The sequence below is a fragment of the Sebastes umbrosus genome, chromosome 5, assembly GCF_015220745.1.
Source record: "Sebastes umbrosus isolate fSebUmb1 chromosome 5, fSebUmb1.pri, whole genome shotgun sequence".
NCBI lineage: Eukaryota > Metazoa > Chordata > Actinopteri > Perciformes > Sebastidae > Sebastes > Sebastes umbrosus.
Genome location: NC_051273.1, coordinates 7,322,942 through 7,350,086, shown reverse-complemented (window position 1 = coordinate 7,350,086; position 27,145 = coordinate 7,322,942). Strand labels below are relative to the sequence as shown.

At 40.5% G+C, this 27,145-nt stretch overlaps 1 protein-coding gene across 4 annotated transcripts; it reads right to left on the bottom strand.

Moving 5' to 3' along the window:
* Positions 1-15,963: 15,963 nt before the first annotated feature.
* LOC119488706 lies at positions 15,964-26,484 on the bottom strand. 4 transcript variants are annotated; one of them, XM_037770559.1, is made up of 10 exons: positions 26,329-26,484; positions 22,400-24,219; positions 21,579-21,684; positions 20,498-20,645; positions 19,703-19,750; positions 19,442-19,519; positions 18,936-19,073; positions 18,345-18,428; positions 17,742-17,792; positions 15,964-17,472 (listed from the first exon to the last, which is right to left on the bottom strand). In XM_037770559.1, exons 2-10 carry the CDS (start codon positions 23,925-23,927, stop codon positions 17,362-17,364), a joined length of 2,292 nt encoding a protein of 763 aa, XP_037626487.1. In that variant the 5' UTR covers positions 23,928-24,219; positions 26,329-26,484; the 3' UTR covers positions 15,964-17,361. The 4 variants fall into 4 exon arrangements, with proteins under 4 accessions (XP_037626487.1, XP_037626488.1, XP_037626489.1 ...); XM_037770560.1 differs by lacking the exon at positions 26,329-26,484 and adding an exon at positions 26,049-26,276; XM_037770561.1 differs by lacking the exons at positions 15,964-17,472; positions 17,742-17,792; positions 18,345-18,428 and adding an exon at positions 18,475-18,845.
* Between the last annotated feature and the right edge of the window lie 661 nt (positions 26,485-27,145).

Below are 27,145 nucleotides of genomic sequence, written 5' to 3'. Positions count from 1 at the left end.
TGAACACCAGACGGAGCACTGGATGCGTTCTGCAAAAGTCTGGTAGTGTTGGAAGTAGGGCTGTGTATAGGCAAGAATCTGGTGATACATTGCGTATTATGATACAGGGGTTATGATTTAATATATTGAGATATATTGCGATACAGTAAGCAAGGCGATATATTGAAATTTTTAAATCTAATATTAGGAAAACCCCATTTTCAAAGGGGTCCCTTGACCTCTGACCTCAAGATATGTGAATGAAAATGGGTTCTATGGGTACCCACGAGTCTCCTCTTTACAGACATGCCCACTTTATGATAATCACATTTGGGGCAAGTCATAGTCAAGTCAGCACACTGACACACTGACAGCTGTTGTTGCCTGTTGGGCTTGATTTTGCCATGTTATGATTTGAGCATATTTTGTATGGTAAATGCAGTACCTGTGAGGATTTCTGGACAACATTTGTCATTGTTTTGTGTTGTTAATTGATTTCCAATAATAAATACATACATATATTTGCATAGAGCAAGCATAGTGGGCGCTCTATGTACCAAGGCTGAGTCCTTACTGGGGTTCAAATCTGACTCGCGGCCTTTGCTGCATGTCGTCCCCTCTCTCTCCCCCTTTCATGGCTATCACTTTCACTGTCAAATAAAGCCAAATAGTCAAAAGAATTAATCGTGATTAATCATGGACAATCATGCGATTAATCCCGACTAAATATTTTAATCGATTGACAGCCCTATTCGTAACTAATCACTGTTATTCAATTTCACTGAGCAGAGTATGTTAGATTAAAGAGAAAATCATTATCTATGTTTTTGTTTTCTTTCTGTGTCCTCTGCTCAGCTAAATGTTTCTGAATCTCTGTTATGAGGTCAGTTAATCTGGAGTGGGCACAGTTTGGGCTATTTGCAGATCATGACATTTGCAGTGTCACACTCATAGCCCCCTCATCCTGATGTTCATGAACACATTATGGACAAAATCATACCACGTTGACTCTCCCTCACACACACACACACACACACACACACACACGCACAGATCACTCATTTGGAAAGCTTTGGCTACCCATTTGCTCATCTTGTGTACAGTGAGCGAGGCGTGCTGAGAGGTGTTGCCTACCCACTGTGGTATCTCACTCTCCTCTTTCCTCTTTAACCCGTCAGTCTTCACAGCATGATCTCCAGACATGACTCACCAGTACACACACACACACACACAGAGACATGAGCATACATGTTATGTAAATGCGGAGGCCCAATTTAGTACACAGTTCATTCATCTTCATTTCCGCTTGATTTTCCATCTTTCACCCACATACTGTAGACCGGTGGTTCCCCTGATGGGATGTACCCTGCATGAGCTCAAGCACGATTTCATCAACGCCACCCGTCATGCTTCAAATGTGTTCAGTTGAATTCATAATAAACTGGATGCAATCAGTGACATATGCAAAGACTAGCTTCTGAGACCACACAGTAGGTGTAGGTTCTCATAGATATAGGTAGGTATAGTGAAACATTCATGCACATGAAGCATGTATGCAGTCTCATTTTCAGATAAAAGGGTTGAAAGAGCATGCTCCAGCTCACAGAAACATATGTAAGTTCTGTTTCAGGGTGAGTCTTTGCCTAAAGTGTTTTTCCTCCACATCTCTGTGTCTCCTGGCGCTCAGTCTAAATATAGAAATACAATCTTTGCATATTGTTCCTTAGGCCTGTATGCAGTCAGAGAGAAGCACAAACAAACATGTGCATTCATTTAAATGCATGTACACACAGATATACAGTCAAGAGTCGACCTGCAGTGTTTGTTTGTGTCATTCTGATTCCACAAATCTGCAATCAGAGAGAGAGAGAGAGAGACAGAGAGAGAGAGCGAGAACATTCAGGAGGTTGACTGGGTCATTATTTCAATCAGTGGACAACGTGTTGACATGTCCAGGTGCACACAGTGAAACAGACAAACAACCAGACTCCATACATCAAATGGTGCTTTGAAGAATATCTCTCCCCGACCTCAAAGAACAATTCTTCTCTTCTGTTCAGTTTTAGCAAGAACATCTAAATCTGCAAAGACCAGACTGAAACAAACACACAAAAACTACATTCAACTAATAACACACACTTACAGACACACTTCTATAGAAACAACAACATGTATGCACCCACACTCTTGCATAAGCCTGCAGTATGTTCTCACGCCAGCGTGCTTTTACCGAAATCAAATATGGACAATGTCGTACAGAACCCAAGTTTCAGACAGATCCATTAGAGGGACTAACCCAGGGAAATGAACTGCTGAAATATTTACAGCAGAGTGTCTCTGTATTTATGTCCACATATGTTTCCATGTCTCCATGAATGTCTCTGTCCCACAGAGTATCCTCTGTGGGAGATTTCTTTAATGGCAGACACCACTGGGACTCAGAGACTAACTGTGTGTGTGCTGAAACACTGATGGAGTTCACTGCTGTCTTTGTTTTTATCTGCAGGAATAAGCTTCACAAAGGAATAAGAAAGCGTGAGGTCCAGAGGAAAAAGGGTTGCATTGTTTGAGTTCATTGCAACAGATTTTAATGATTTTAAAAGTTGTGGTTCGGAAAATCTCAAGGGACAGTCTCACTATGTTTTTCTGGTGCTAGATATGGTTGGTGTTATTTTTCTTTGTATTAATAAGTGCCCTGAAAAAAACAAAACCAACAGTCAATTCATCTGTCTAACATCTACTATTGTTGTCATGGAAAATGATGAGATGAGATGTGAATTCATTACAATGAACATGGCCAGTGTAGTTTATTCTGGACAGCTCTCAGATTGCGTTTTACAGTCTCTGGAGAGCAAAACTTCACACAGCTTGCTTACAGTGTGTTGCTTGTTTACACTGCTTTGCTAATTTGACAAGCTGAGTGGAGTAAAGTACACTGGTCATGTTTATTGTAAAGATAAATACAAAAAATATATTTGGACGACAATGGAGTTTTATGGCACAGAGGCATGTGGTATATCAGTCAGGGGCCACACATAGACTGTGTCGTTTTGAAGCCTTAAGTTTGGCATTTTGGCTGTCGCCATCTTTGTTTTTTTGCAACCCGAAGTGACACAAGAGGGTGGAGCTAAATACAACCGAACGCCGAATAAGACATTGTTAGGCGACCAAAATGTTACAGTTAACTTCATGAACTGAAAACACACTGTGAAAGGGTTAAAGTTGTAAGACGAAAATGTGGACAACTCCCAGACTGGACAACGCTGTGGTAGCGACCTGTCAATCACAAGGTAGCCAAGGTACCCTGCTTTATGGTCTGTTTGACTCTAAATGGGACCATAATTTACTAAATGAACATCATGCTGTATTGAAGAAGACTTGAAACTAGCGATTGAGACCATAAACTCATGTTTACAATGTTTACTGAGGTAATAAATCAAGTGAGAAGTAGGGTCATGTTCTCATAGACTTCTATACAATCAGACTTCTCTTTGCAACCAGAGGAGTCGCCCCCTGCTGGCTATTAGAAAGAATGCAAGTTCAAAGCACTTCAGCATCGGCTTCACTTTTCAGACTGGGAAGTAGCCCACTGGGGCTACACAAGCAATACTTATTGATAGTTTAAATTTCCTGATGGTTTTATTTGCTTTATGGGATTTGTTGGTTATATAATAAAAGAACAAATAACACCCGTTGTATCATTTAGCACTGCAAATGCACCACGAGCACTACAGGAAAATTGTTTCTATCGTATCAGTGTCATTGTCTTCCACTGAGCCATGAAATAGAGGCTCATGGTTTCTCTTTAATCTGAAGGACAAAGGGCCCCCACACCCACACCCTTCGTTACCCGCTCGGCAGAATATCTCATAATCAACCAGTCTGCTTTGTAACACCGACACAACAGCTGTTTCCCCGCCTCGAAACACTGCCTGATCATTTTATTGCTGTTTCCGAGACTTTTCCTTTCCCCGTCTCAGACAGACACATCAAACCCACATCACTTTGAGGAGACACAAAGACACTTTTCTCAGGCGTGGGAGTAAAAAGCACAGAGTTTTCACGTAGTACATTTTTGTAATGGAAATAAATCTCGGGAGCTAAAAGATTCAGTCTCCTCTGCAAATCAGTGGGGGGTTTGTATGTTCCAAAAAAGTCTGTTCTTAAAATTTCCCAAGGTGGAGTGAAAATGCTGTGTTGAATCTTCTTTGTAATGAATGTTCGGAGAGCAATCACTGCAAACCCGAACACTGCAGTTTGTGACAGGGCTGTTAACAGCAGAGTTGTTAGCACAGGGGTCGACAACTTTGGCAATGCAAGGAGAAAAAATGACTTTTCTCTTTGTCCATACAAAGAAGCTGGCGATGTGTGTGCCCTCTTGCAGTTCTATGTTTGTGAGGACCAATTTAGAAAGTGAGAACACTTTAAGCCAGTCTTCAGGACTTCAGAGAGCTGTTTGAGGGTCGGTTAGACTTAGTTTCACAAGAATAGTTTGACATTTTGGAAATACGCTTGTTTGCTTGCTTGCAGAGTTAGATGACGAATCGAACTCTTATGTCTGTTCGTTATATTTGAATCTACAGCCAGGAGATAGATAGCTTAGATTAGCATAAAGACCGGAAACACGGAAACTAGAAACAAATAAAACATACATACAGTATATATGTTTGCTTAATCCGTGCACAAACCAGTGTAAAAACTAATTTGCAGTTTTAGAAGAAGAAGACTGTAGGAAGTCCCTGCTCCCTGCCTAATAGCCTGTTCTCATTCTCAGGGTGTCAAATAGGGACACTTTGCCACACCCCTCGGCATCTGATATCGACGCACAAGGCACCCTTTAGCGTCTGTATGAAGAAAACCAGGCCTTCACGCAAGCACAATGTAACCCCATTCACATCAATATTAAATGCTCAGAGAAAGTGGTCGGGGAGTGTGGTCACGTAGTTTAGTAGTTGAGCAAAAAAAGGTTGGAAGGGAAGGGAAGGGAAGGGAAGGGAAGGGAGGGGAGAACACAGGGCGTTCATCCAGGAGACCGCTGTTCGTGTCCTGTATGAAAAAAATATTAAATTTCACTTTCACTTTACAAACTAAGTCATGTTAAGCCAAACCATGATGGTTTTTCCTAAACCTAACTAAGTGGTTTTGTTTCCTAAACCTAAGCAAGTGTTTTTGTTCGCTATGTTAACCACGTGTTTACTACGACTGTAGCTGAGCATCATAGTTTGAAGCACCGAGCTTCCCAGTGCGTTATAAAGTGACGCCCAAGGGTCCTGACAAACCGTCAGTATGTGGGGAGTTGGGATGAGAACGTGTTGAATAGTAAGGCACACAACCCCCCTGTTAAAATCGCAAATTTTTGTTTTTACACTTCCATCTTTGTGTGGATTAAACTTTTTCTTTTTTACTTTTAGTACGTACTGCAGCTGACCTTGCAAAGTACTGTTGCATGTAGTAGCCTATGCATACAATTAGGACATACTACTTCTTCATAACATTGCACCTTGAACTTTGACCTTCTTGCTCATATATCTGCTGCACAGAGGATTGTAGGTCAGAATAGCCAGAAAAGCATGCTGGTTTGCATACTGCAAAATGCAACCAGATGTAGGAGGACATCCTGTTTTTGGCATACTGCATTTGACATACTATGTATTGGGACATACTGAATATTTTTCTGGCATAGGCTACTAAATAGTATGGTAGTACGGGTTTTGGAATGCACAGGTGATGTTGATGTTGACGTGAGGATTTTGTTACGTTTGGACAGAACCAAGCTAGCTGTTTCACGCTGTTTCACGCTGTTTTCAGCCTTTATTCTAAACTAAGCTAAGCTAAGCTAACCGGCTGCTAGCTTCATATTTACTGAGCAAAAACGGGAGCGGTATTAATCTTCTCATCTGACTTTCAGCAAGAAATCGAATAAGTAAATTTCCCCCATTATTGAACTATTCCTTCAAGGTTAAAGTTAGAAAGTGCATTAGGTCAATGAGGTTCCTCACAAGCGCAGTACAAACGTGTGTGTGTTTGTCTGTGTGTATACTGTGTGTAAACCCACACGCTGTATATGAAGTCATGTATGATGTATCAGCATGTTAGCATCTGAGTCCACCTCAGCATTTCCAAGCTCAGCTGAATGAAGGGCTACAAAAAATTTAAAAAGACGAAGAAAAATCCATTCAAGGATAACGGATGTGCCGCAGCTGTTGAGAAGAAAGTGACTCATTTTGTCAGTTTCTTTATTTCTAACAAAAGAGCTACCTGCGGAGTGACCCTTAATGGCAACGATGACAGAGACATTTAGCGTTGTTTTGATTTACCTAAAGGGCATCGTCATGGTGATGACGAAGGAAGTAGAAGGTTATATGGAGCTCTCTAGGGACAGGAAGGAGAAGGGGCTTAAAACTAAAGTGTCTGTGTCTGTGTCTGTGTCTGTGTGTCTGTGTCTGTCTGTGTGTGTGTCTGTGTATGTCTGTGTCTGTGTCTGTGTCTGTCTGTGTGTTTGTTCCTCATTGCCCACTTCCCTGTAGTCTGCATTTAGTCACAAAGTGTAATAACAGTGTATAATGTCATTAATAATAAAAAAGTCATGATGTAATAAACGGTTTATAATTTCATAGAAATGTTGAGTACATAACTTGTTCTTTGTTTTGTAATGTTTTTGCATTAGATGTTATAAGTTATTACATTGTGATTTTGGTGGTATAACGTGACATATATACTAAGACAAAGACAACAAAATATGCGCACTCTTCAAGTGTATTTTGTGGATAACTTTTTGATATGCATTTCAACTATGTATAGAAAAGCAAGGACACATGCACAAGCACAAACATGGGTTCCTACACAACCATGGTAGTGAAATGTCTGCTGTAGTACAGTAAGATAAGATAAAACCATAAACTGTATATAAAAACAACATTATTTTGAATCTCTGGGCACTGAGAGCCAAAAAAACAGCTGCAATTACCGCCTATCGCCATAGGTGTCGCTAAAGACAACAAAACATATCTTCGAGATTGTAACCATAGACTGTTTATAAGAAGTGGACGTGTCACGGCTCTGGCCATGACTCCAGTAGTTTTCCTGTGTTCTGTTTCCCCTGTGTCTCCTCCTCCCCTGTCTGTCTGTGTGTGTGTGTGTGGGTGTGGCAGGGGCGCGGCTTCCTCATCAGGCACCTGGTCTCACTCTCCACTCTGCACTCTGCACCTGTCAACAATCACCTAATCAACCCCCAGTTCAAGAACACCAGCTTTCCTGCCAGTCCTCGCCAGATTGTTCTGCCTACCAGTTGGTATACTCTCGGCCGCTATGTACCATAGATACCAGAGTTATTCTTGTGCTTTTTCCTTGTGCTTCTAGTACTAACATTGTGTTCTCCTGTGTTCTGGATTCCAGTGCCAGCCTCCCATCGAGCCATCCTCACACGCCGCCTCAGCTCATTCCTCCAGCCATTCCACCCTGCTCAGCAGCCTGCCTGTCCCCTGCCTTCTCCAGCGCCCTCACCACCTTTCGTACAATAAATCCACCTGACTTTCAACCAACATCCAGCTCTGTCTGTGTCTGCTTCTGGGTCCTAAACCACAGCTCTCACAGGACGTAGTCACTGTGACATCACCAATTGGTTTGTGGACTGCCGTTTTGGAGCCTCGAGTTTGACATTTTGGCCGTCGCCATCTTGGTTCAAAAGTGACACGAGAGGGTGGAGCTAAGTACAACCGAACTCTGAATAAGATTTTTAGGCGACCAAAATGTTATAATTAACCTTCATGAACTGAAAACACACTGCAAAATGGTTAAAGTTGTAAGACGAAAACACAGACAACTCCCGGACAGGACAACGCTGTGGTAGCAACCTTTCAATCACAAGGGAGCCACGCCCTAAAGCATACCCTGCTTTATTGTCTATTTGACTCTAAATGGGACCATAATTTACTAAATGAACATCATGCTGTATTGAAGAAGACTTGAAACTAGCGATTGAGACCATAAACTCATGTTTGCAATGTTTACTGAGGTAATAAATCAAGTAAGAAGTAGGGTCATTTTCACAGACTTCTATTCAATCAGACTTCTTTTTGCAACCAGAGGAGTCGCCCTCTGCTGGCTGTTAGAAAGAATGCACGTTTAAGGCACTTCGACATTGGCTTCACGTTTCAGAGCCGGAGGTAGCCCACTGGATAAAACTTTATTCATCCCGAGGAAAATTGCAGTGCAGCAGTTGCAATACAAAATGAAAAGAGTACAAATATAGCATACAATGCCAAAACAGTATGGATCATAGAATAAAAGCAGGTTAACGGTAAGGATCCGTCTACATGTAGGTGTGTTGCATCTAGAAAAGATAATCAAATCTCCCTCACAAGGACATTACTGACCAAACTGATCTTTTATGAACAGAGAGCTTGAAAAACTGCAAAGCCTTGACGTTCTTGAAGGCCTTGGATATTGAAATATTGACTAACTTATCATCTCCCTATTACATCCCTCCACACTCAATAAATCTGTTTTAAGCTCCAGTAATTGTCTATCCCCATTTATCATGCTACAACACAATAGTACAGTAAACCTATTTACACACTACTTGTAAAATTTAATATGAATATATTTATCGTCAAATCTGCTGCGAAAGCTGTTTAATCAATCTGCTGCAAAAATTAGCTCATTTCAGTGTTTATGTTGTTCTCAGAAATGCACGTCTGCATCAATCTGCTGTCTCTGGTAAACAGCAGAGGCACCGTGATAGTATGATGGAAATGTTGTTGGAGGAGGGGATGATGAGGAAGATTAAGATGTCCATCTGTTGCCGAGCAGTCAGCTCGGGACAGCGTGTGGAGCAACTGATTTGGTATGATGATGCCTGTGCTCAAATGATTGGAAATAGGAGATACATGTCTCTTAAATGGAAAAAAAAGAGAATTGATTAGCAAATTCAACCTTTGTATTATCCCAACACTCAGTGTGTTAGACGTGAATCAGCCAACAGCAGCATTCAGCAGAGAGAAGGTTGAGTCAATGCTGCTGGGTCTATGTGGTGTTTACAGACGGTCTAACTCTGACTGACTGAATGAATCAATGAATTCAACTTTTTATTAACTTAACTTGACATAAGTATTTAAGGAAATAAAGTATTTGGAATGTGTATATACATCTTTGTTTTGCACTTTGTGTATATTTTTAGTAGCTCATGTTGCTCTGTTGTGTCAAATTAATCTACCACCTTATAACTATTTTAATAAAGCAAGGAATCTCTGTCTGTATGTAGCCTACGTATGTATGTGTGTCCTTTGCATATCTCAAGAACCGTCCTTCCGATTTACTTTACACTTGGTGGGTGTACTACTGGGGACCCAAGGACGTGCAGTGCCGAAGTTGGTGCAATTTGGACAAGCGACAAGTTCAATATTAATGAATAAACAAGCAACCGGCGCTCTGTGCAGCAGCAGCGGGGGCGGGGCTACAGGGCTCTTTGGACTGAGTCAAGGATGTCGTCTGCAGCGGGTCTTTACAGGCCACAGCTCATTGACTGAAGTTCACTTTTGCTGCTGGATGATGAATGCTGGTTATACTAACGTTACAACCGAACACTTCTTCACTTCCCTGGAGTCAACGAGCGATAAGCGGTTCTCGAGAACGTTGCAAGCAGCACTTCCGTGAGCCAAGCTCCGAGCGGGCATGTGTTCCAAAAGGCTGCAACCCGAACGGCCTCGCCCCGAACGGGCACTGCACTAGTCTAACTAAAATGGAAGGAGTCTCTGTCTGTATCTCTGTCCTTCGATTTTCTCATCAACCTTTTTCATCCGATCGGCTTCACACTTGACAGGTGTATTGCAGAGGAACCAGAAATCTACGGACATATCTATCAGTAGTGCGTTATGAACACACTGTGTAGTGAAGCCTATTGAGAGTGGATCCCTATTAACTGTTATACACTGTCAAACGGCATGCTGGGTACAGTTCGCTCTCCATCGCTCGCCAGGCTACTGTACATTCAAGAACAGGTGAAGCAAGAGAGACCGGAGATCTACGAGACATATTTATTAGTCATTTTCTCAACAACCGTTCTTGCGATCGATTTCACACTTGGCAGGTGTATTGCTCAGGACCCAAGGAAGCGCAGTGTCACCACTGAGTGTGAAGTTGTTTGGATGAGCGGTTCTCCAGAAAGCTGCAAGCGGCAACACCAGAGGCCAAGCAATCGGCCCAATCCGAATAGTCACGGTTTGAACGGGCACTGCACAAGTTTATTAAATGAAATTAATCTTTCTACTGTCTTTTCATCACCTACTGATTGATTGTACATGTATAAGAATTGCACTTCAATAACTATTCATATTAATGTTTTTCATTTATCTTGTAATTATGATATCCTGGACAGGTTCACATTTTTGAAGTCTGTGTTGACACAATAGTCAGGTGCCCATAAAAACATTGCAACTGATTTTTCTTGCTGTAATCATTCTTCCTGTTCATACCAGGAGGAAGGAGATCCCTTTCTAATGAACTTTCAATGTAAGAGATGGGGGACAAAATCCACAGTCCTCCTACTGTGCAAAGATATATTCCAACGCTTATCTGAAGCTAATATGAGACTTCAACAGTCTGACTAATTAAGTGGATATCTTCCAAAGGTAGTCTTTTTAAGTATGAAAATCCCTCTTTGTGTTTCCCCGGACACTCTTTCCTTGAAAATTTATTTTAATATTCACCTGCCTCTATTGGCCTTTCTCTTTATTAAAGCCTCGTCCATGTTTTACATAACTACTTGCAAAGTCTCTTATCCACATTTAGTTTTCAGACTAATGTGTGTGATTACTTCAAACCTCCTGCAGCGCTGACCTCCTCAGGTCTCCCAAACCGACCATCTCTCCCTCTCTCATCCCCTAATCCGGCTCCTCTAGTGCTCACCGTATCCATCTCAATGTCCTGTTAAGATCCAAACTTGCCTTCTCTCCTCTATTCTGAGCTTTATCCTCCCTTTCTGACCTTCCTCTCAATCTCTCCAAAAATAAATCCCTCTTTATATCCACTTCACTCCATCCCACTGCTGCTTATCCTCCCCCTCCTTTTCCCATTCCTTTTCTGTAGAAAAGCTTCACTCAAACAATAAAATTAGGAAATCAATCATCAGACCAAGTGATTAATAACAGTGAAAGTAGTGGGACTATTCTGAGTTAGTCAGTTCTGGTCTGCTCTTTAAAACAGGACTGTATTGAGACATCAAGTCGAGACCGCTCCGTCTTTGAAGACTCACCTAACCAACAGACAGATGCATTGTATGGCTACATCAGTGACTGTGTGACACCTGCTAAATAAGCAGTCATTTATCCAAATCAAAATTTCTAAATAAATGTTTTTGGTACAAACAACAAAGCTGCTGTCACAGAGAAAACACGGTGAGGATCTTTAGGAAGAAGATTCAGTGTAAATACAGCCGTAATAATCTCAAATGGAATGAAACACGTAAGAGGCACTCATGATAGAGGTAATAAAATAATCTCACTGGATGGTTTTTGCTTCGAAGCAGCTTCTCAGTGACCTGAATAGTTTTTATCTGGTAGTTAATACTTCTGTCATAGTCCCTTTTCCCTCTGAGATTATAATGTGTGTGATCTTTCCAGGTCTGCTCCTACAGTTGACTTAAATGCTGCAGCGCTTTATTACTAACTTTACTTTCTGTCCTTGTTCCAAGAAATAAGGACTCCTGAGCTCTAAATCACTTCAGAACAGTAGCTCTCACTTCCCTGCCAATGAAACTGAGACGTCACTAAAGGTCTAGCATTCACCGTCTCAATTTTTATCTTAACATTAAGAGCACCCCTATAAACCCCTGAATAGCTGAAACTAAGATTTTCTGTTGGATTTAAGTCTTATTGGTTACTTTAAAGGACCAGTATGTTTTCTTTAGTGTATAATCAGGTAACAATCATATAATTATATTCCGCTATTTCTCAATAGCTGGTAATTTAGTTAATACATTCAGGAAAAAAAATACAAAGTTAATTGATATGCTTTATTTCCATGTCTGCTGATAAATAGATGATAATTAGCAAATAACTTATTTGAAATTTCTTTTAAAAAGAACTCCCTGAATCGTTACATTAGCTACCAGGTTATATTTGTGTAGATAATAAGTCACACAATGGTGAGATTTGTGCCTTATCAGAAGTGTTATATTATATGCCATTTTAGCTATTTAATAATTATTAAATCAGGTTTATAATTAAGTAATTTTCAATAAATTTTGAGGTAAATATTGGGGTAATTTGGCAGTAATTCCAAAGAAATTTCAAATAGGTTACTTGCTAATTATCACTTAATTACCATGAAATTTGCAGACCTGTAAAATGAAGTGTTACCTATAATCACCTGAAAATAAGGGTCCTCTTCTTCACGGAGTGAAGTCGGCCAACAGGTTTCTACAGTAGCCCAGAACAGACAAACCAAACACTGACGCTAGATAGGGCAGTTCACATTTTCATGTTTTCACAACAGCCACCGTATTTCTCCTACAAACTTGGCACACAGGAGAAGATTCAGTCGGTTGCAATCTGCAACCTCACCGCTAGACGCAAATCCTACACACTGCACCTTTAAAGCAGCAGTGGGTAGAAATGGAGCAAATATGATTAAAAAGAGTTATTTTTATAAAATGTTCTATATCCTGACAGTAGTGTACGAGACAGGTAATCTGAAAACAAATTATGTGTCATTATTGTTCCTAGCTGTTATTTCTGTGTAAGTACATTGAGAGTGCGGCATAAAACCGTCAAATCCATGTATGTATATTAGCAAAATAAACCTGATTCTGATCTCACGATACTTGTTTGTAGCTTGATAGCCTATATACTGAAAAAGCTTGTTTTTAGGGTGCTTTCTACATAATGGACCACAAAACCTGATTTGATTTTTCTTTTTTGAAACTACTTTAGTGTACAAAGCTATAATCTTTTTAAATTGCAGATTACATTTTTAATTTTCAATTTGCTGCTCTCAAGATTGTCTGTGCACCGACATCAATCATAGTAAATTGTAAATAGTTTCCCTTTCAGTACTCTGATGAAGGCCACGAGCTGAAGTGTCTCTACCTTTCTGCGCTCTTCATTAAATTCTTTGCCTTTAGCATATATTAGGACTATAAACCTGCTGAAACGACTTACTGTTTACAGATTTATGGTGCCCAAAACAAATGTAAGGCATGCCAGAGACTAAATGAATTAATGTAATGAGAGCAGTTGGCTCTTTACATTGACGCACTTTACTTGGACCGGTTCTATCTGTTATGCTTTTAAAACTTCAAGGTGACAAGAGCAACTCTGAGTTATCTGTCGCTGTCTTTTTGAGTTTTTATTTATCAGCAGTGGTGACTTTATTTTGGCCTTGATCTGTTATTTATTTGAGTTATATTTTGGTTTCATTGTCCTATTTGCGGGAGGATATTTTGTTTTATGTGCTTTTATGAGTATTTTTAGCCCTGGCTGAAAAACAAATTTCCCTCAGGACAATAAATTGAAGTTTGGGGCTCCAGACAGATTTTATTTTTTTTTGAAAGACTAACAGAGTCAAGTGGAGTGAAAAAAGATGAGGACAAATCCCACAGAGGGATGAGATCAGACTCAACTCTCACACACAGGGAGAGCTGCCTGCCTCTTATCAGCTCATCCTATTATAGTTTCCCCGCATTAGAGAGATAAAGCAGCGCTTTGCAGCACTTAACCTGCCTGTTAGGTTTAGTGAGAGAGGAAGAGAGACACCCTCACTTACTACTACTGTACGTCCAAACTGCCTTCACACCAAAGGAGGCAGAGAATGAGGCATGGATGGATTGCTATTAGGACGTAACATTACAGTGATGCTGCTCACTTTCCCTCGCAGCTCGTTTCACGGCTGCCAGTTACAGCGTTCTCCCTCAATACTGGACCAACTTCAAAAACTGTTGTCGCTGAGACACAAAAACACGGTAAAATAGGATCCAGGTTGAAAAATACCAAAGTTGACCATCGGAGACTTGATCTGTACTCCTGGTAAATAAATGTTGATCAGGTTTATTGTGAGGCACGTTTCAGTTGACAATGCTATTCCCGGATGGTCGATGAGATTTTAATTACATATAGACAAGAATGAAGTAAAACAGCTTTGCAACCTGACATGATCTGTCATTTTTTGCTGTATGGTTTGAGCCATAGATATATGTATGGTTTGAGCATTAAGAAAGTTAAGATAGGCTATTCTGCCACGAGCATTTAGCAAAGAGTATAGAAGCAAAGAAACGAAACTCTGGTGTTTTTTTCTGCCGTCATTTTGGACAGAAAATGCTTGTTATATTTATAATATTTTATTGTTCAACACAGGCCATTTTGGTAGAATGTGACAATAGAATAGAAATTATTTTGTTTTACTTTTGTACGGCACTTTTTGGGTGTACGTTTTACTGGCGTCTGGTAGTCGCTTTCAGTCCAACATGGCGGAAGCGTAGCTTTGCTGCTGGATAATGATGTTGCAATGGAACGATTGACTTTCACTTCTTGGTAATAAACGTTCTTTGCAGTTGGTGTCAGTTAAACATTCTGTTGTTAGTAGCAACCACTACTGACACAGTTCCATGGCAGTTGAAGTTTAACTGACATTTGGTGCCTTCAAATGAAACTCGTGAGCTCGTGTTTACAACATGAGAATACACGATATGCTTGGCGTTCAAGTGGTTAAGTCGTGAGAACACCGCTGCTAAGCAACGACAATATTAATGTTACTGTCGGCGTCTAGAAGCCACAGAGGTTAACAATTTAGCAAGCTAGCAAGTAGGGAACATAATGCAGTAAATGCAAAGGCATAATGACAGAGGGAAAAGATGAGGTCGTTTGGAATATCAACATTTTCCTCAGACATATTATAAAATTACCAAGAAAAACAATATGCGACTAATATTACAATATATTAACTTATTATGCTCCGAAAAATGAACTTCAATGGCTGCCGCCATTTCTGACAATGTCAACAAACACATCACGAGTCGTGAACTCGGAGCTTTCAGAAACTTTCCACTTACGAGGTTATGAATATGTCATGAGGGGGGCGTTCATATGGACTCATCTCGTAAACACGACCCCATCTGATGGCACCAATTGTTCCATCAAGTGTTCGAATCAAGTGCCGAACAGGCAGCAGCACGACACTCTCTATTTTAGCTGTGCATATCTGAAGGAAACACTCCCCACCGGCTGAGATGATGAAACCCGAGCAGTAGGCCTAATCTCAAACTGGAGCTGCAATTAGCATAAAACTGCATGTAAAGGTCAACTACTTTACACACGCCTGTGTAATGCTAATTCTGACATTAAAGTACGTAGCACTAAGATAATCAGACTTGTATAATAGTTATAAGATCATCCCTCGCCTCAGGGGGTCCCTGCTGAAGTTGCCCTCAAGCAACAGACTCAACCTCCATCCATCTCCAGGACCACTGACATGTTTCTGGAGATGGATGGGTGCCAAACAAGAAGAAAAAGGATGACCATGGCAAGATGATGAACTGCTGATAAAGGACTCCCTCTTCTGGTAATTATGTAGTAATGCAGCCCCAACTTCAGTTCACTGATCTTTCACAAACCTCTTATCACATAGATGCTTTAGGTTTTTCATCACCAACTAATGCAGAGATCTGATCATGATAATAGATTATTATCCTCGAGAAAAAAAAAAAGATAAAATAAAATCAAGATTTTGACGAGACTTTGTTGCGGAGATAAGATTGATGAGAAGATTATCTTTGAAGTTACTAGTCTAAGTCTAGTTTTCTCTCAGAAACCTTGAATTACAATATGCTGAAAGGTTATTATGGAATTTTTGACCAATGATGCCAAAAACATTCTGCATACTGCAGGTTTAAAAGACGTCATCCATCCTGTCACTGTCAATATATGATGTTGCCTCCATGATTCAGCATTTTTGCACAACCCATTCAAAAGAACTTAAGAGAAAAGCTGCAACAACATTCCCAGCAGTATTGGCCTTTTAATAACAACAATAAAAACAGTCCAGAAACAATTGTGGTTTTTAGCCAAAGCAAGCATGTACAGTAGTAGGCCAGTAAAAGTACAATACAATCTGTAAATACATATATAACCAAATATAACAACAAAATCTAGGTAGGACAGAAGATTTAATCAAAATAGCTGAGGTCCACTTGTTTCTCTGTTAAAGAGGCCGCTCTGTAACTACGACTGTCTACGCCTGTGATAATGCATCCATGTGAAGCAGGAGGCCTCGACAATAATATAAAGTCAACATGGAGAAACTCCTTTGCTAAAAATCAGATGCGGTGGTCCTCACACCAGCAGCAAGCTGTACAGCTTCATATGAAATTCACCAACCAGCATGAGAAAAACTGTTTTCAAACACAAATTGATGGATTCAAATGTAAAATCAAACAGTGGCGTTCAGCTGAAAAGGCAGGAAAACGCCACATCATAACGACGTGATCACAACAAAACAAAAAAAGCGGGAAATAATGTGGTGGAAAATCTGGAATTTTTAATAAGAAATTATTTGGAGTAAGGTGTCAAAAATGTTGATACAAAAATTATATATCCCTGTTTCAAGCCACAGCCAAAATGTGCCATTTTAGCCTGTAGAGTGCTTAAGTGTGCACCCTGCGAGGCAGCCAGGAAGAATATGTGATCAGTACATTCAGTTGATATCTAGACTCTTCAACGGATGATAGGCCTCGAACCCGTGCAAATATCTGTAGTCCAAGAGAACGACACCAACTCAAACCTTCAAGTTTTAAGTGAACAGTTGGTCCACTGAATCAAAACATCCTACCTTTATTAAACATGTTAGAAAACACGCATATAACTGTTAAGTAGGATACTGCTGTTAAATCCAGCATAAAATAAAACAGCTAAAAATGTCATTTGGGGTTAAAATGGCCTCGTGGGAAGTAAGGCCACTCCATTTGGGATGGAAGGTCCGTCCCATTGGTCCAGGCTGGTCCAACGCCTGTGTTGTCAAGTCCAACTCAGAGCTCCCTAATTGTGTCCATTTGGCCATTTGGTTGAAATCCACTGGGGAGAAGGTAAATGTAGAACGCAAAAAACAACCTGATGGGTCCAGCACCGCGGTGGGTCAGTAGGGGGCCACGTCAGTAGTTCTTTGCAAGTAGAAATCTATTTAGCTACAGACTGTTTTTGAACTCCAAAAAGTCACCAAAAGTCCAAATGAGCAGCCACGGTGCTGTCCGTCAAGACTCCAGAGCTCCCTGGAATACTGAACTTAGCTTATGTAGCAGGCTGTCAGTAACACAGGCCATCTGACAGACCTGGACACACCGTCTCATGTAACCAGGCGGGCAGTCGTGAAGAGTGAAAGCGCCCATAATTCAGTCGTTCAATCGTTGAGGTGGCAGTCACACAGCTCCTTGTGGATTCTCTTGCGGATGCGCGGCATGTCCTCCTGACTGAACAGCAGAGGCTGCTTCACAGAGAGACAACGGCAGTACTGACACACCAAGACAAAAAAGAAGAGACAGTGAGGGAAAATGATCCACAACCACGGCTAGGTTGCCATATTAAACAACAGAAAGCTTCTCCCCAGTGTCTTTCTTCTGGAGACACAGCTATATTTATATTTATTTTTCAGCCAGGAAAAAAAGACAGATAAGGCAAAGAGAGAAGAGAGCAAACGGGGACAGGAGATGAGGAAAAGAATGAAAGAAATGTGTGATGAACGGAGGACAGCAGTAAAGGTCGGAAAGAATAATGACTCACCTCGAGGACAAAAACTCCACAGTCGCTGTCGTTTTTCTGCTGAGGAATACCCTGAGGAGTCAACAAGTCACAGTCAAGCAGAGGACAAGTGATCTCACAGCTACAGCTTCTGGACTGAACAGTTTATGTCTTTACATGTTTGTATTTACTGTGCACACCTGCATCTATATTGTATGTTTGATTTTGTAGTGAGACAATGGTTAAGAAATACTTACCGGGGGGAAAAAATGATGCAACAGTAACTTAAAGCTTCAGGAGGCAGAACGTTTTTGGCATCATTGGGCAAAAAAATCCATAATAACATTTCAGCATATTGTAATTCAAGTGCTCTGAGAGATAACTAGACTTCTGCACCTCCTCATGGCTCTGTTTTCAGGCTTTAAAAAATCTAACGTAACAGGAGACTTTGACCAATCACAGGTCATTTCAGAGAGAGAGAGCGTTGCTATTGGCTGTTTATTCAACAGAGGCAGCGCTGATCAAATATGAATCAATATTCTGTTGATTCTGCATTTGACTAACATCAAGGTGAAATAAATGTTTTCAGGACACCAGGTGACCACAGCATGAGGACGACAGTCAGGGTTCAGGGTTCAGGGTTACCTTGATGATGGTGATCTTCCAGCCTTTCTGGAAAGCCGTCTGTTGCTTCTCTCTGGCTTCAGACTGAAGGTACTTCATAATGTTCTGATAGGGAAGAACAAACACATTTCCACTGTGAGACAGTATTTATTGGATTTTATGAATGTTAAAAAAAATGTCAACTAACTTAAATTTCAATTCAGATTCCAGAGGACTGTGTGGATTGCATTGCTCGAGCATTGGGATAGTTTTAAGGAAGAACAGACGTAGTCTCAATGAGAAAGTGGAGGTTAAGTGAAGCAGATGGTGAGAATATAGGAGCTAAATTTAAACAGGAACATGTATGGTTTGCTGTCTTTCACACATTAATCCACTAATTTACTCTCAAAGTACATTCTGCTTCATTACAGCCTTATGATGAAAAACCTGGCACATTCTGTCTATCTGCTGTTGCTGAGAGAACAACTATTCATCTGGTGGAGTCTCTCCAGGAATAGATGGTCCAATAATCTATCAGAAAAACTGGATAACCGATGATCGCGTTAGTTCCGCAGAGATTCAAAATCAAATCACCCAAACATCTGAAACAATGAACTACAAAGAGGTACTCACATCTGTGGTGTGTCTGAAGACGATGCCTTGGCTGTCGTAGTAGCTGATGGTTTTGGTTGCCATGGTGACCGTGATGAGAGACCAGTGGATTTCTAAATGGATGGGAAATAGCAGCAGCCACTTGGAGAACAGGTCAACCTGAAATAATCAAATTACCACACACACTAATTAGATATCCAACACGGTGCAGCTGTCAGATTATCAGGCAATACTTCCAAAAGTCACAAACTATCTGTTTGACACCAAATAACTTTTTTTACATGCACGGCTAAACAGTAAGGTGGATGGAAATGGATGATTTCAAGAATTATTGAACACATTTCATATGACCTACTTTTACTTAATGTAGCTAGGAAACTGAATTTAGACTGCGGTTGCCAACAGTGGCAACCAGACCGCAAAAAAATGGTTGACAGTTAAATCTATTTTCCTGCAACAAATTAAAAAGAGGAAATAAAATAGTGATATTAAAGTTCAGCTATAGCGATACTGTTTAAACAACTTACTTTTTTAGTCCATCTCTTCACACCTTCATAACCCTTGGCGACCAGCTGCTTGTGGAAAAAGCTGTTAAAGAAATGAACCTGAGAGAGAAATAATAAAATACATGAACACATTACAGTCAAAATGTCATGTATATATTTATATAATGAAAAACATCTCAATGTAATAAAATTCTCCTCGCTCTTACAGTGAGGATTTCATAAATCTCATCCTTTTGCTATATGAATTTTTTTTTTATTTTAAGCATTCAAACAAACCCTCACCTTCTGTTGTGTCGCCTCCATGATGAGTTCTCCATACATGTTGATAATCTGAGCAGACAGACAAAGATGATTCAATGTAAGACTGTTCATCACTAAAACAAACAAATGGGATATGTCTTTTCATTATTGCAGGATTTTTTAAACCTCATCCTACTGACTGGGGCCACAGACCCCGGAGGTTTACTTTTTGTCATATCTCACAGGTGCTTTATTCTGGCTCTATCTATTAGGTGTGGAGAGGAGGTCGTGTTGCTCTGGCTCTACATATTTGGCAATGCCAGGAAGCTGCTTGACATGAAAATCCACCTTCTCACATATGTTCACATTATATGTATTAACTTCTGTCATATGGATTGTCTATGTTGTATTTTCATTATGTTGGTACACACGACATCTATTGCACGTCTGTCCATCCTGGAAGGGGGATCCCTCCTCTGTTGCTCTTCCTGAGGTTTCATCCATTTTTTTATTTTTTCCCTGTTAAAAGGTTTTTTTGGGGGGAGTTTTTCCTCATCCTATGAGAGGGTCACACTGTGAAGGACAGAGGGTGTCGTATCCGGTACAGATCGTAAAGCCCCCTGAGGCAAATTTGTGATTTTGGGCTATACAGATAAAATTGACCTGACTTGGGTCCCCAGGGACTCCAGTCGATACTTCTTGTACGTTAAATAGGTTGGTAGGATGAGGGGTTAGAGGGACTTTTGTTTAGTGCTAGAAGGCCGGTCAGACTGAGAAGAAGCGTGATGGTGGCAAGAATACTTTTCTGTAGCTGTACAACCTTTCTTCCGTCTTTACCTGGTCATTAAGCCAGTTCTGTTCCTCCAGTGTGCCGAGGTCCTCCAGGCCCAGGGTGTGTTTGTTATACGACAACATGAAGCCTGCGATAGGAGCAGAGGCCAGCGCTGCCCTGTACCGAGCCATCTCCCTTTTGACGTCCAGTCCACTAAAACACAAACAAAACAAGAGGAGAAATGCATTAGACATTTTATACAACCCTGTGAAGTGTCTATTGACTGGCTCAGAGGAGGAAAGAGATGCAACAAGGTCAGAGATTAGAAATAATAGTCCAAAAAAGGAAGGATGCAAGTTTTTTAACAGAAATGAAACAGTTACAGTGTGGTGTTGATTTAGGTGCCTCCGCTTCCAAACAGATTCTTCTGAATGCTGTTTTAACAAACATCCATCTGGCAACTGGCCTGATTTGATATGTGATAACATGATAACATACTGAAAGCTTTCGTATTTACTGTAAATAACACACAAGTTGATCATAACAGCAAAAATTTCCCTGCACACAGTAAATGACGTGTTTTAGGCTTCATTGTGTTTTGTCCGTGTTTCAGTGTCCTGTTTGGCTTCTATGTTTTACCTTATTCTGGTTAACTGAAGTACTTGCTGCTGCTGGCATAAAACGGTTTCACCTTTATCACTGGATTCATGTGTGGCTGAGCTGCCTTCACATGATAAGAACTTTGCTCTTCATTCACCGTGCGGTAGGGCACAGAGCCTTGTAGAGGCAGCAGGTAAAATATGTCACCAAAAAACAGTGTGCAGAAACGCCATTCGCTGTTTCTAGGCAACAACAACAGTTGCAGCTGTTTTCATTGGTTGCGCTTTGAAAAGTCAGCGGCAGCCGAGGTCAAAGTTTAAATAATGTGTGCTTTGAGCGCAGTACTCTGTGGCAATTTCAAGCTGTAAGCTACGCCAAGGGTAGCGTTCCGCTTAATATGGCGACACTCCTCTCTTTATTGGAAATAATGGAACAACCAGCGCAGAGTCATCTTACCGTTGATCATGTGTGGGCGGCTTTAGTGATGAAACATGCAGATAAACACTCAAGCACTGGCAGATTGTGTGTGCGTGCGTGCAGACTAACCTGTTGCTGAGGTCAGAGTTGCCTTTCTTCTTCAGGTATTCCAGGACATCTCTCTCACTGAGAGGACTGAAACTGCCATACTTCATGTAGAAGCTCTCCAGAAAGTCTGTAAGAGAGGAGATCATTATCTTTGTCAGATCTATTAGCTTAATAACAAACAAGTTGTTGTTTGGAAGATGATTGGTTTTGTTTATTAAAACCCAAATTCACAATACAGATTCAAGCAGTGTTACATTTTTGTGATTTTAACTGGAGTAATATAATCACTGCTGATATTTGCACATCCTTTACCTTTACTGTCACTGAAACAGTTTTGGCTTGTTTGTGTCAAAGCCGCAGTCCTGTTTATTGACTTCCAAACATGAGTGATGCCAAGAAGATGCTGTCCCATAAAAATGTATTCTAAGAGGACAGAACTATGTGTGTTGTCTCTTGAAATTGTAAAACAGAAAAAACTCAATCCCTATTTCCTATGTACCCATGTGAAAATCTTGGTGAAACAGGGCTGATCTTAAATTAGGTCTGTGCTGAAAGTTAAAACATCTCTTGGCGTTTTGGACTATTTTGTTGTATTATGCTAGGTGACCAAGTTACAGCAAAACAAAAATAAATTGTGTGTATCAGCTTAGAAATTACAACTAAACATAAATTCAGTTCTTATTTTGGAAATGAGAAAATATCCCATAAAAGTTTCCTCATGTTTTACAAATGTCATATGACAGAAAACGTGCCATCCTCAGCACTTTTTTCAGCTTGTGTGTAAAAAAAAACAATCAATGATTTACCACGCTTCATTTCAACAAACTGAGAACACATCTTACCGTGGATCATATCAGTAAGCTGCTCCAGGCTTTCCTTATTCTGCTTCTCTCCATCTATCTCCCCTCCGTTAGTTTTTTCTTTGTCTAATACTTCTTCCATCCCGCCCCTCTCCCATGTTCCCGGCTGACAGTACAGCCTGTGGTCTCTTAATGCCAAGCTGTGCTGCATGCTGCACACTGTAATAGGACCCTGGGATGAAGGAGCAACCGCAGCCGGATGAGAGGTTTCCACCTCCATAAGTGTGGAGCAGTGATCAGCATTTGTTGGTGTGGTGACATCTCCGTTGGAGAGAGTTACCGGTACAGAGTCTGTTCTGTCAGGAGACTTGTCCACCTGCATCTCAGAGTCTAGGTCCTGGGGAGATCCTGACCTTGATGCAGGACCTGACTGCTGTGGGAAAGTAGAAAGTAGCCCATTTGCCATTTCCCTTATGATCGCGTTACCCTCCTTCGCATCCTCTTCAGGTTCAGTGTCACTCAGGTTTACCGTGTCTCCATTTCCCAATGAAGATTTAACTGAGCTGGAGTCAGCCTGCTCTCCGTGGTCCATCTCTGTGGCTTTGTTTTGCCTCTGCACAAACAATAACGGAGCCCTGGCATCCATTTTAGAACCGATGCCACATGAACCTGCCCTCTTTATTCCACCTTCTACTTCCATTTTTGATGCAGACGTAGCTCCCACCATTCCCCTCCCTCCTCTCCCTCTAACTACTGGTGCTCCCCTGCCTGCCATTCTAGACAATATCATCTCCACATCCCCGCTAGCGCCGACTCCTTTCCCCCCTGACCCTTCTATCAACACGTCCTCCTTTTTCTGTGCATCCCTTTTCTCTGGAGCAACATAATTGCTTGTTGGTCCATCCTGCAGGGAGACTGTAACAGGGAGAGCGATGGGCGTTTGTGACCGAGTATCAGCCACTACTACAGTCGTTTGCACCTTCTCATATCTGTCACCTTCATCCTCTGCTTCCTCCACCTCCTCCTTGGTCAAATCAAAATGTGTCAAATGGGTCATCTGGCCATCCAATTTCCTTTTTGGGGTGTCCCTGAAGTCCCTGACGTCCCTTCCACCCCCCCTCCCTCTCCCTCTTCCTCTCCCCCTCCCTCTGCCCGAGGTTCCGACATCGTGTCCTTTACCGTTGGGCCCACAGCAGTCACAGGCTTTAGGAGTCCTCTTCCTGCCTGATGTACGGCCATTGACGGGGCCCTCAGGAGCGGAGAGTGTGTGTGTAGAGGACCAGGCTGACACCGGGCTCGAGTTAGCAGCAAGTGTTTTTACCGGGGTAAAAACAAGGGGCTCAGGATCAGCAGGAGTCAGACTAGAGGGCTGGGTCAAGTCTGAGTCGGAGGTAAGGTCTGTGGCAAGAAGTTTGGCTGGGGTCTGGTTTAGGTCCGGGTCTGTAGCATCTCCAGGGGGAGGCACAAGAGGAGGAGCTGCTTGCAGAGGAGGTGTTGTAGCAGGAACAGTTAATTGAGGCGATGCTGATGGTGTTGTTTTCATTGGGGATGCAGAGCCGCTGTGAACCATGACGTCCTCCTTTGGCTCTTCAACCCCATCCCCAACACCCCCGTCTCCACACGCCTGTCCTCTCCTTCCTGTTGGTCCTCGGAATATTACGTGTTTCCTTGTTTTTTATCCTGACGCTTCCCTCCAGGTATTCTTCTCTAAAGTCCTTTTGTGGTGTAGAGAAGAAGTTGTCCTCAAGCCTTTCCTCACCATAGAGGTTATTGACTAGACAACAGACTAGAGCATGTCAGATATTAAGTGTTCCTCAGTGATGGGTAGACTCTGTATGGAAGAGTAACACCACCATGGTCCCCTAGTTAGAGCAAATGGGAAAGAGGAAGAGACAGGGAGACAATAAGAGCAAATGAAAGACATTTTAGCAATAAAATTAGATGTTTAAATGCGCAAAGCATGACTCATTATTTAAAATTGTCATCATTGCCTCATTTTGAGTAAATACAAGATGTTAAGTTTTGCAAACTTTATTGATTTTCATTATGTAAAGCTTGTGCTCCTCTGCCTTTCTGCAAATACATCATGAGACTACAGAGCTTTAACAGATCCACCAGAGCAGCTTCAAGTGGCAATTGTCTTGTTTTTTTGTCTCTTATTTTCACAAAAAGCCCTTCTAGGGACAGGTGTTGCAAATTAGCATCCGCTATAAGCACTGATACTGGCATCAGATAGCCGTTTTTTAGTTGTCTATGTACATTGTATTGGTCCCTATTAAAGGTCTCATATCGTGCTCATTTTCAGGTTCATACTTGTATTTTGTGTTTCTACTAGAACATGTTTACATGCTGTAATGTTCAAAAAACACTTTATTTTCCTCATACTGTCTGCCTGATTATACCTGTATTTACCCCTCTGTCTGAAACGCTCAGTTTTAGTGCATTTCAACAGAATTGTGTTGCTAGGCAACAGTTTGGGTCCATGTTTACTTCCTGTCAGCTGATGTCATTTACATACACTGCGACAGGAACTAAACTGGGACACATTTAGAATGTTTGTTTAAAACTGTGTAATGGTCTAGATATTGTATATTTGTGACATCACAAATGGACAGGAATCCTGACAGCTTGTTTCAAACACACAATTTCTGAATACGAGCTGTGTGTATTTCTCCGTATATTATATATTATATTGAGCGCTTTGATACTTTCACAGTATTTATATATCACTTAAACCTGCTTTATAATATAAAAGACATACAAATCTTACTTTTACAATATGGGACCTTTAAATAAACCATGAAAAATAATAATAATAATAATAATAATAATTAAGCTATTCCTCATTCAGCAGGAAGCCATATTCATTTACTGTGTGAGCCAAATCTGAAGTAGCAACCATAGTGATCCTCATTAACAGGTGGATCTCAGTTCAGACAGCATGTGATTCATTTGTTTTAGCTTGCAACTAACTCACTTTTTGCACAAAGATATCACGACTACAAAACAAGTATTTAACGTGCCTAAAGCAACGTTACTGACTCCCAAAGAGGAGTCATCTCGTTTACAGGTAAAACTCCTAGTTAAGCTCAAGAGCTGCTATGTTGCTGCTAACCTCAGCTAACTTGCTTCTAAACGAGATGACTCCTCTTTGGGAGTCAGTAACTTTACTTTTGGCACGAAATGTCCCTTAAATACTTGTTTTGTAGTCGTGATATCTTTGTGCAAAAAGTGAGTTAGTTGCAAGCTAAAACAAATGAATCACATGCAACTGAGATCCACCTGTTAATGAGGATCACATCATTATAGATGCTACTTCAGGCTCACACAGTAAATGAATGTGGCTTCCTGCTGAATGAGGAATAGCTTAACTATATTATTATTATTATTATTGTCATGGTTTGTTTAATAGGGATCAATACAAAACAGGTGTCATCTCGTTTAGAAGCAAGTTAGCTGAGGTTAGCAGCAACATAGCAGCTCCTGAGCTGCAGATATCCAGTGTGTGCAGATCAATCAGCCAGCAGCAGCCTTAGTTAGGGGTGAACAGCTCTGCCAAAGTCTGCTAAAACTTCAATCCCACAATCAAACAGTCAAGTTGTGTGAAGTTAAATCTAAACAAAGGTGTCGTTAGCTCGGTGGTGTCACGTCGAGCACCAGGGCCCAAACATCATTTAACAACACAACCTACCATGCAGTGATTTTAAGTCAATTAGCGTGTTTCACAAAGTTGTGCATAAGTTAGTAATCCCCTTGAAGCTAGCAGAGTGAGCTGAGTGAGCTATCTGCAGCAGAAACACAACAGACGAGGAGCACAAAGCAGCGACTACAACACATTTCCTCCATTTTCAGGAGGAAGTTGAGGCCGTCTGAAGACAAAAGAGGAGCTGAGAGTCAGTATGTGAAGTGATGGTGGAGTATAAGACAGAAACAATGACGTTTAAGTGAAGAGAAACATGATTATACTCTACCTTGTCTATGAAATAACAAATCTGACCACGATTTGAAGAAACAACAATTCAAAGCTGTCGTCGCTCGATGATTGCGTCACTGCGTCACGTCGGTGCTAAGCTTCGGCTGCGCTCGGGCCCGTCCGGAAGCTCTCCCGAAGTCACCTTCAAATTACCTCTCCCTATACCTTACCACTAATCCTCATACTTATACTATAAATATAAAAAAAAATATATATGTATATATTTGTATATATATATGTATATGTATATACATATACATATATATATTGTATATATATATATATATATACAAATCCAAATTTTAGAAACGTTGCTGCAATATTTTATGATATATGTATGTATATGTATACATATACATACATATATATATATGTATATATATTGTATATATATATATAAAATCCAAATTTTAGAAACGTTGCTTCGATATTTTATGATATATATATGTATATATATATATATATACACAGATAACAACAGCAATATAATCCTGTTACCACTAATCCTCATACTTATACTATAAATATAAAAATATATATATATGTATATATATGTATATATATATATTGTATATATATATATACAAATCCAAATTTTAGAAACGTTGCTGCAATATTTAATGATATATATGTATATACTATATGTATATATATACATACATATATATATGTATATATATATTGTATATATATACATATATATATATATACATATATATAAAATCCAAATTTTAGAAACGTTGCTTCGATATTTTATGATATATATATGTGTATATATACATATATATGTGTATATATGTATATATATATATATA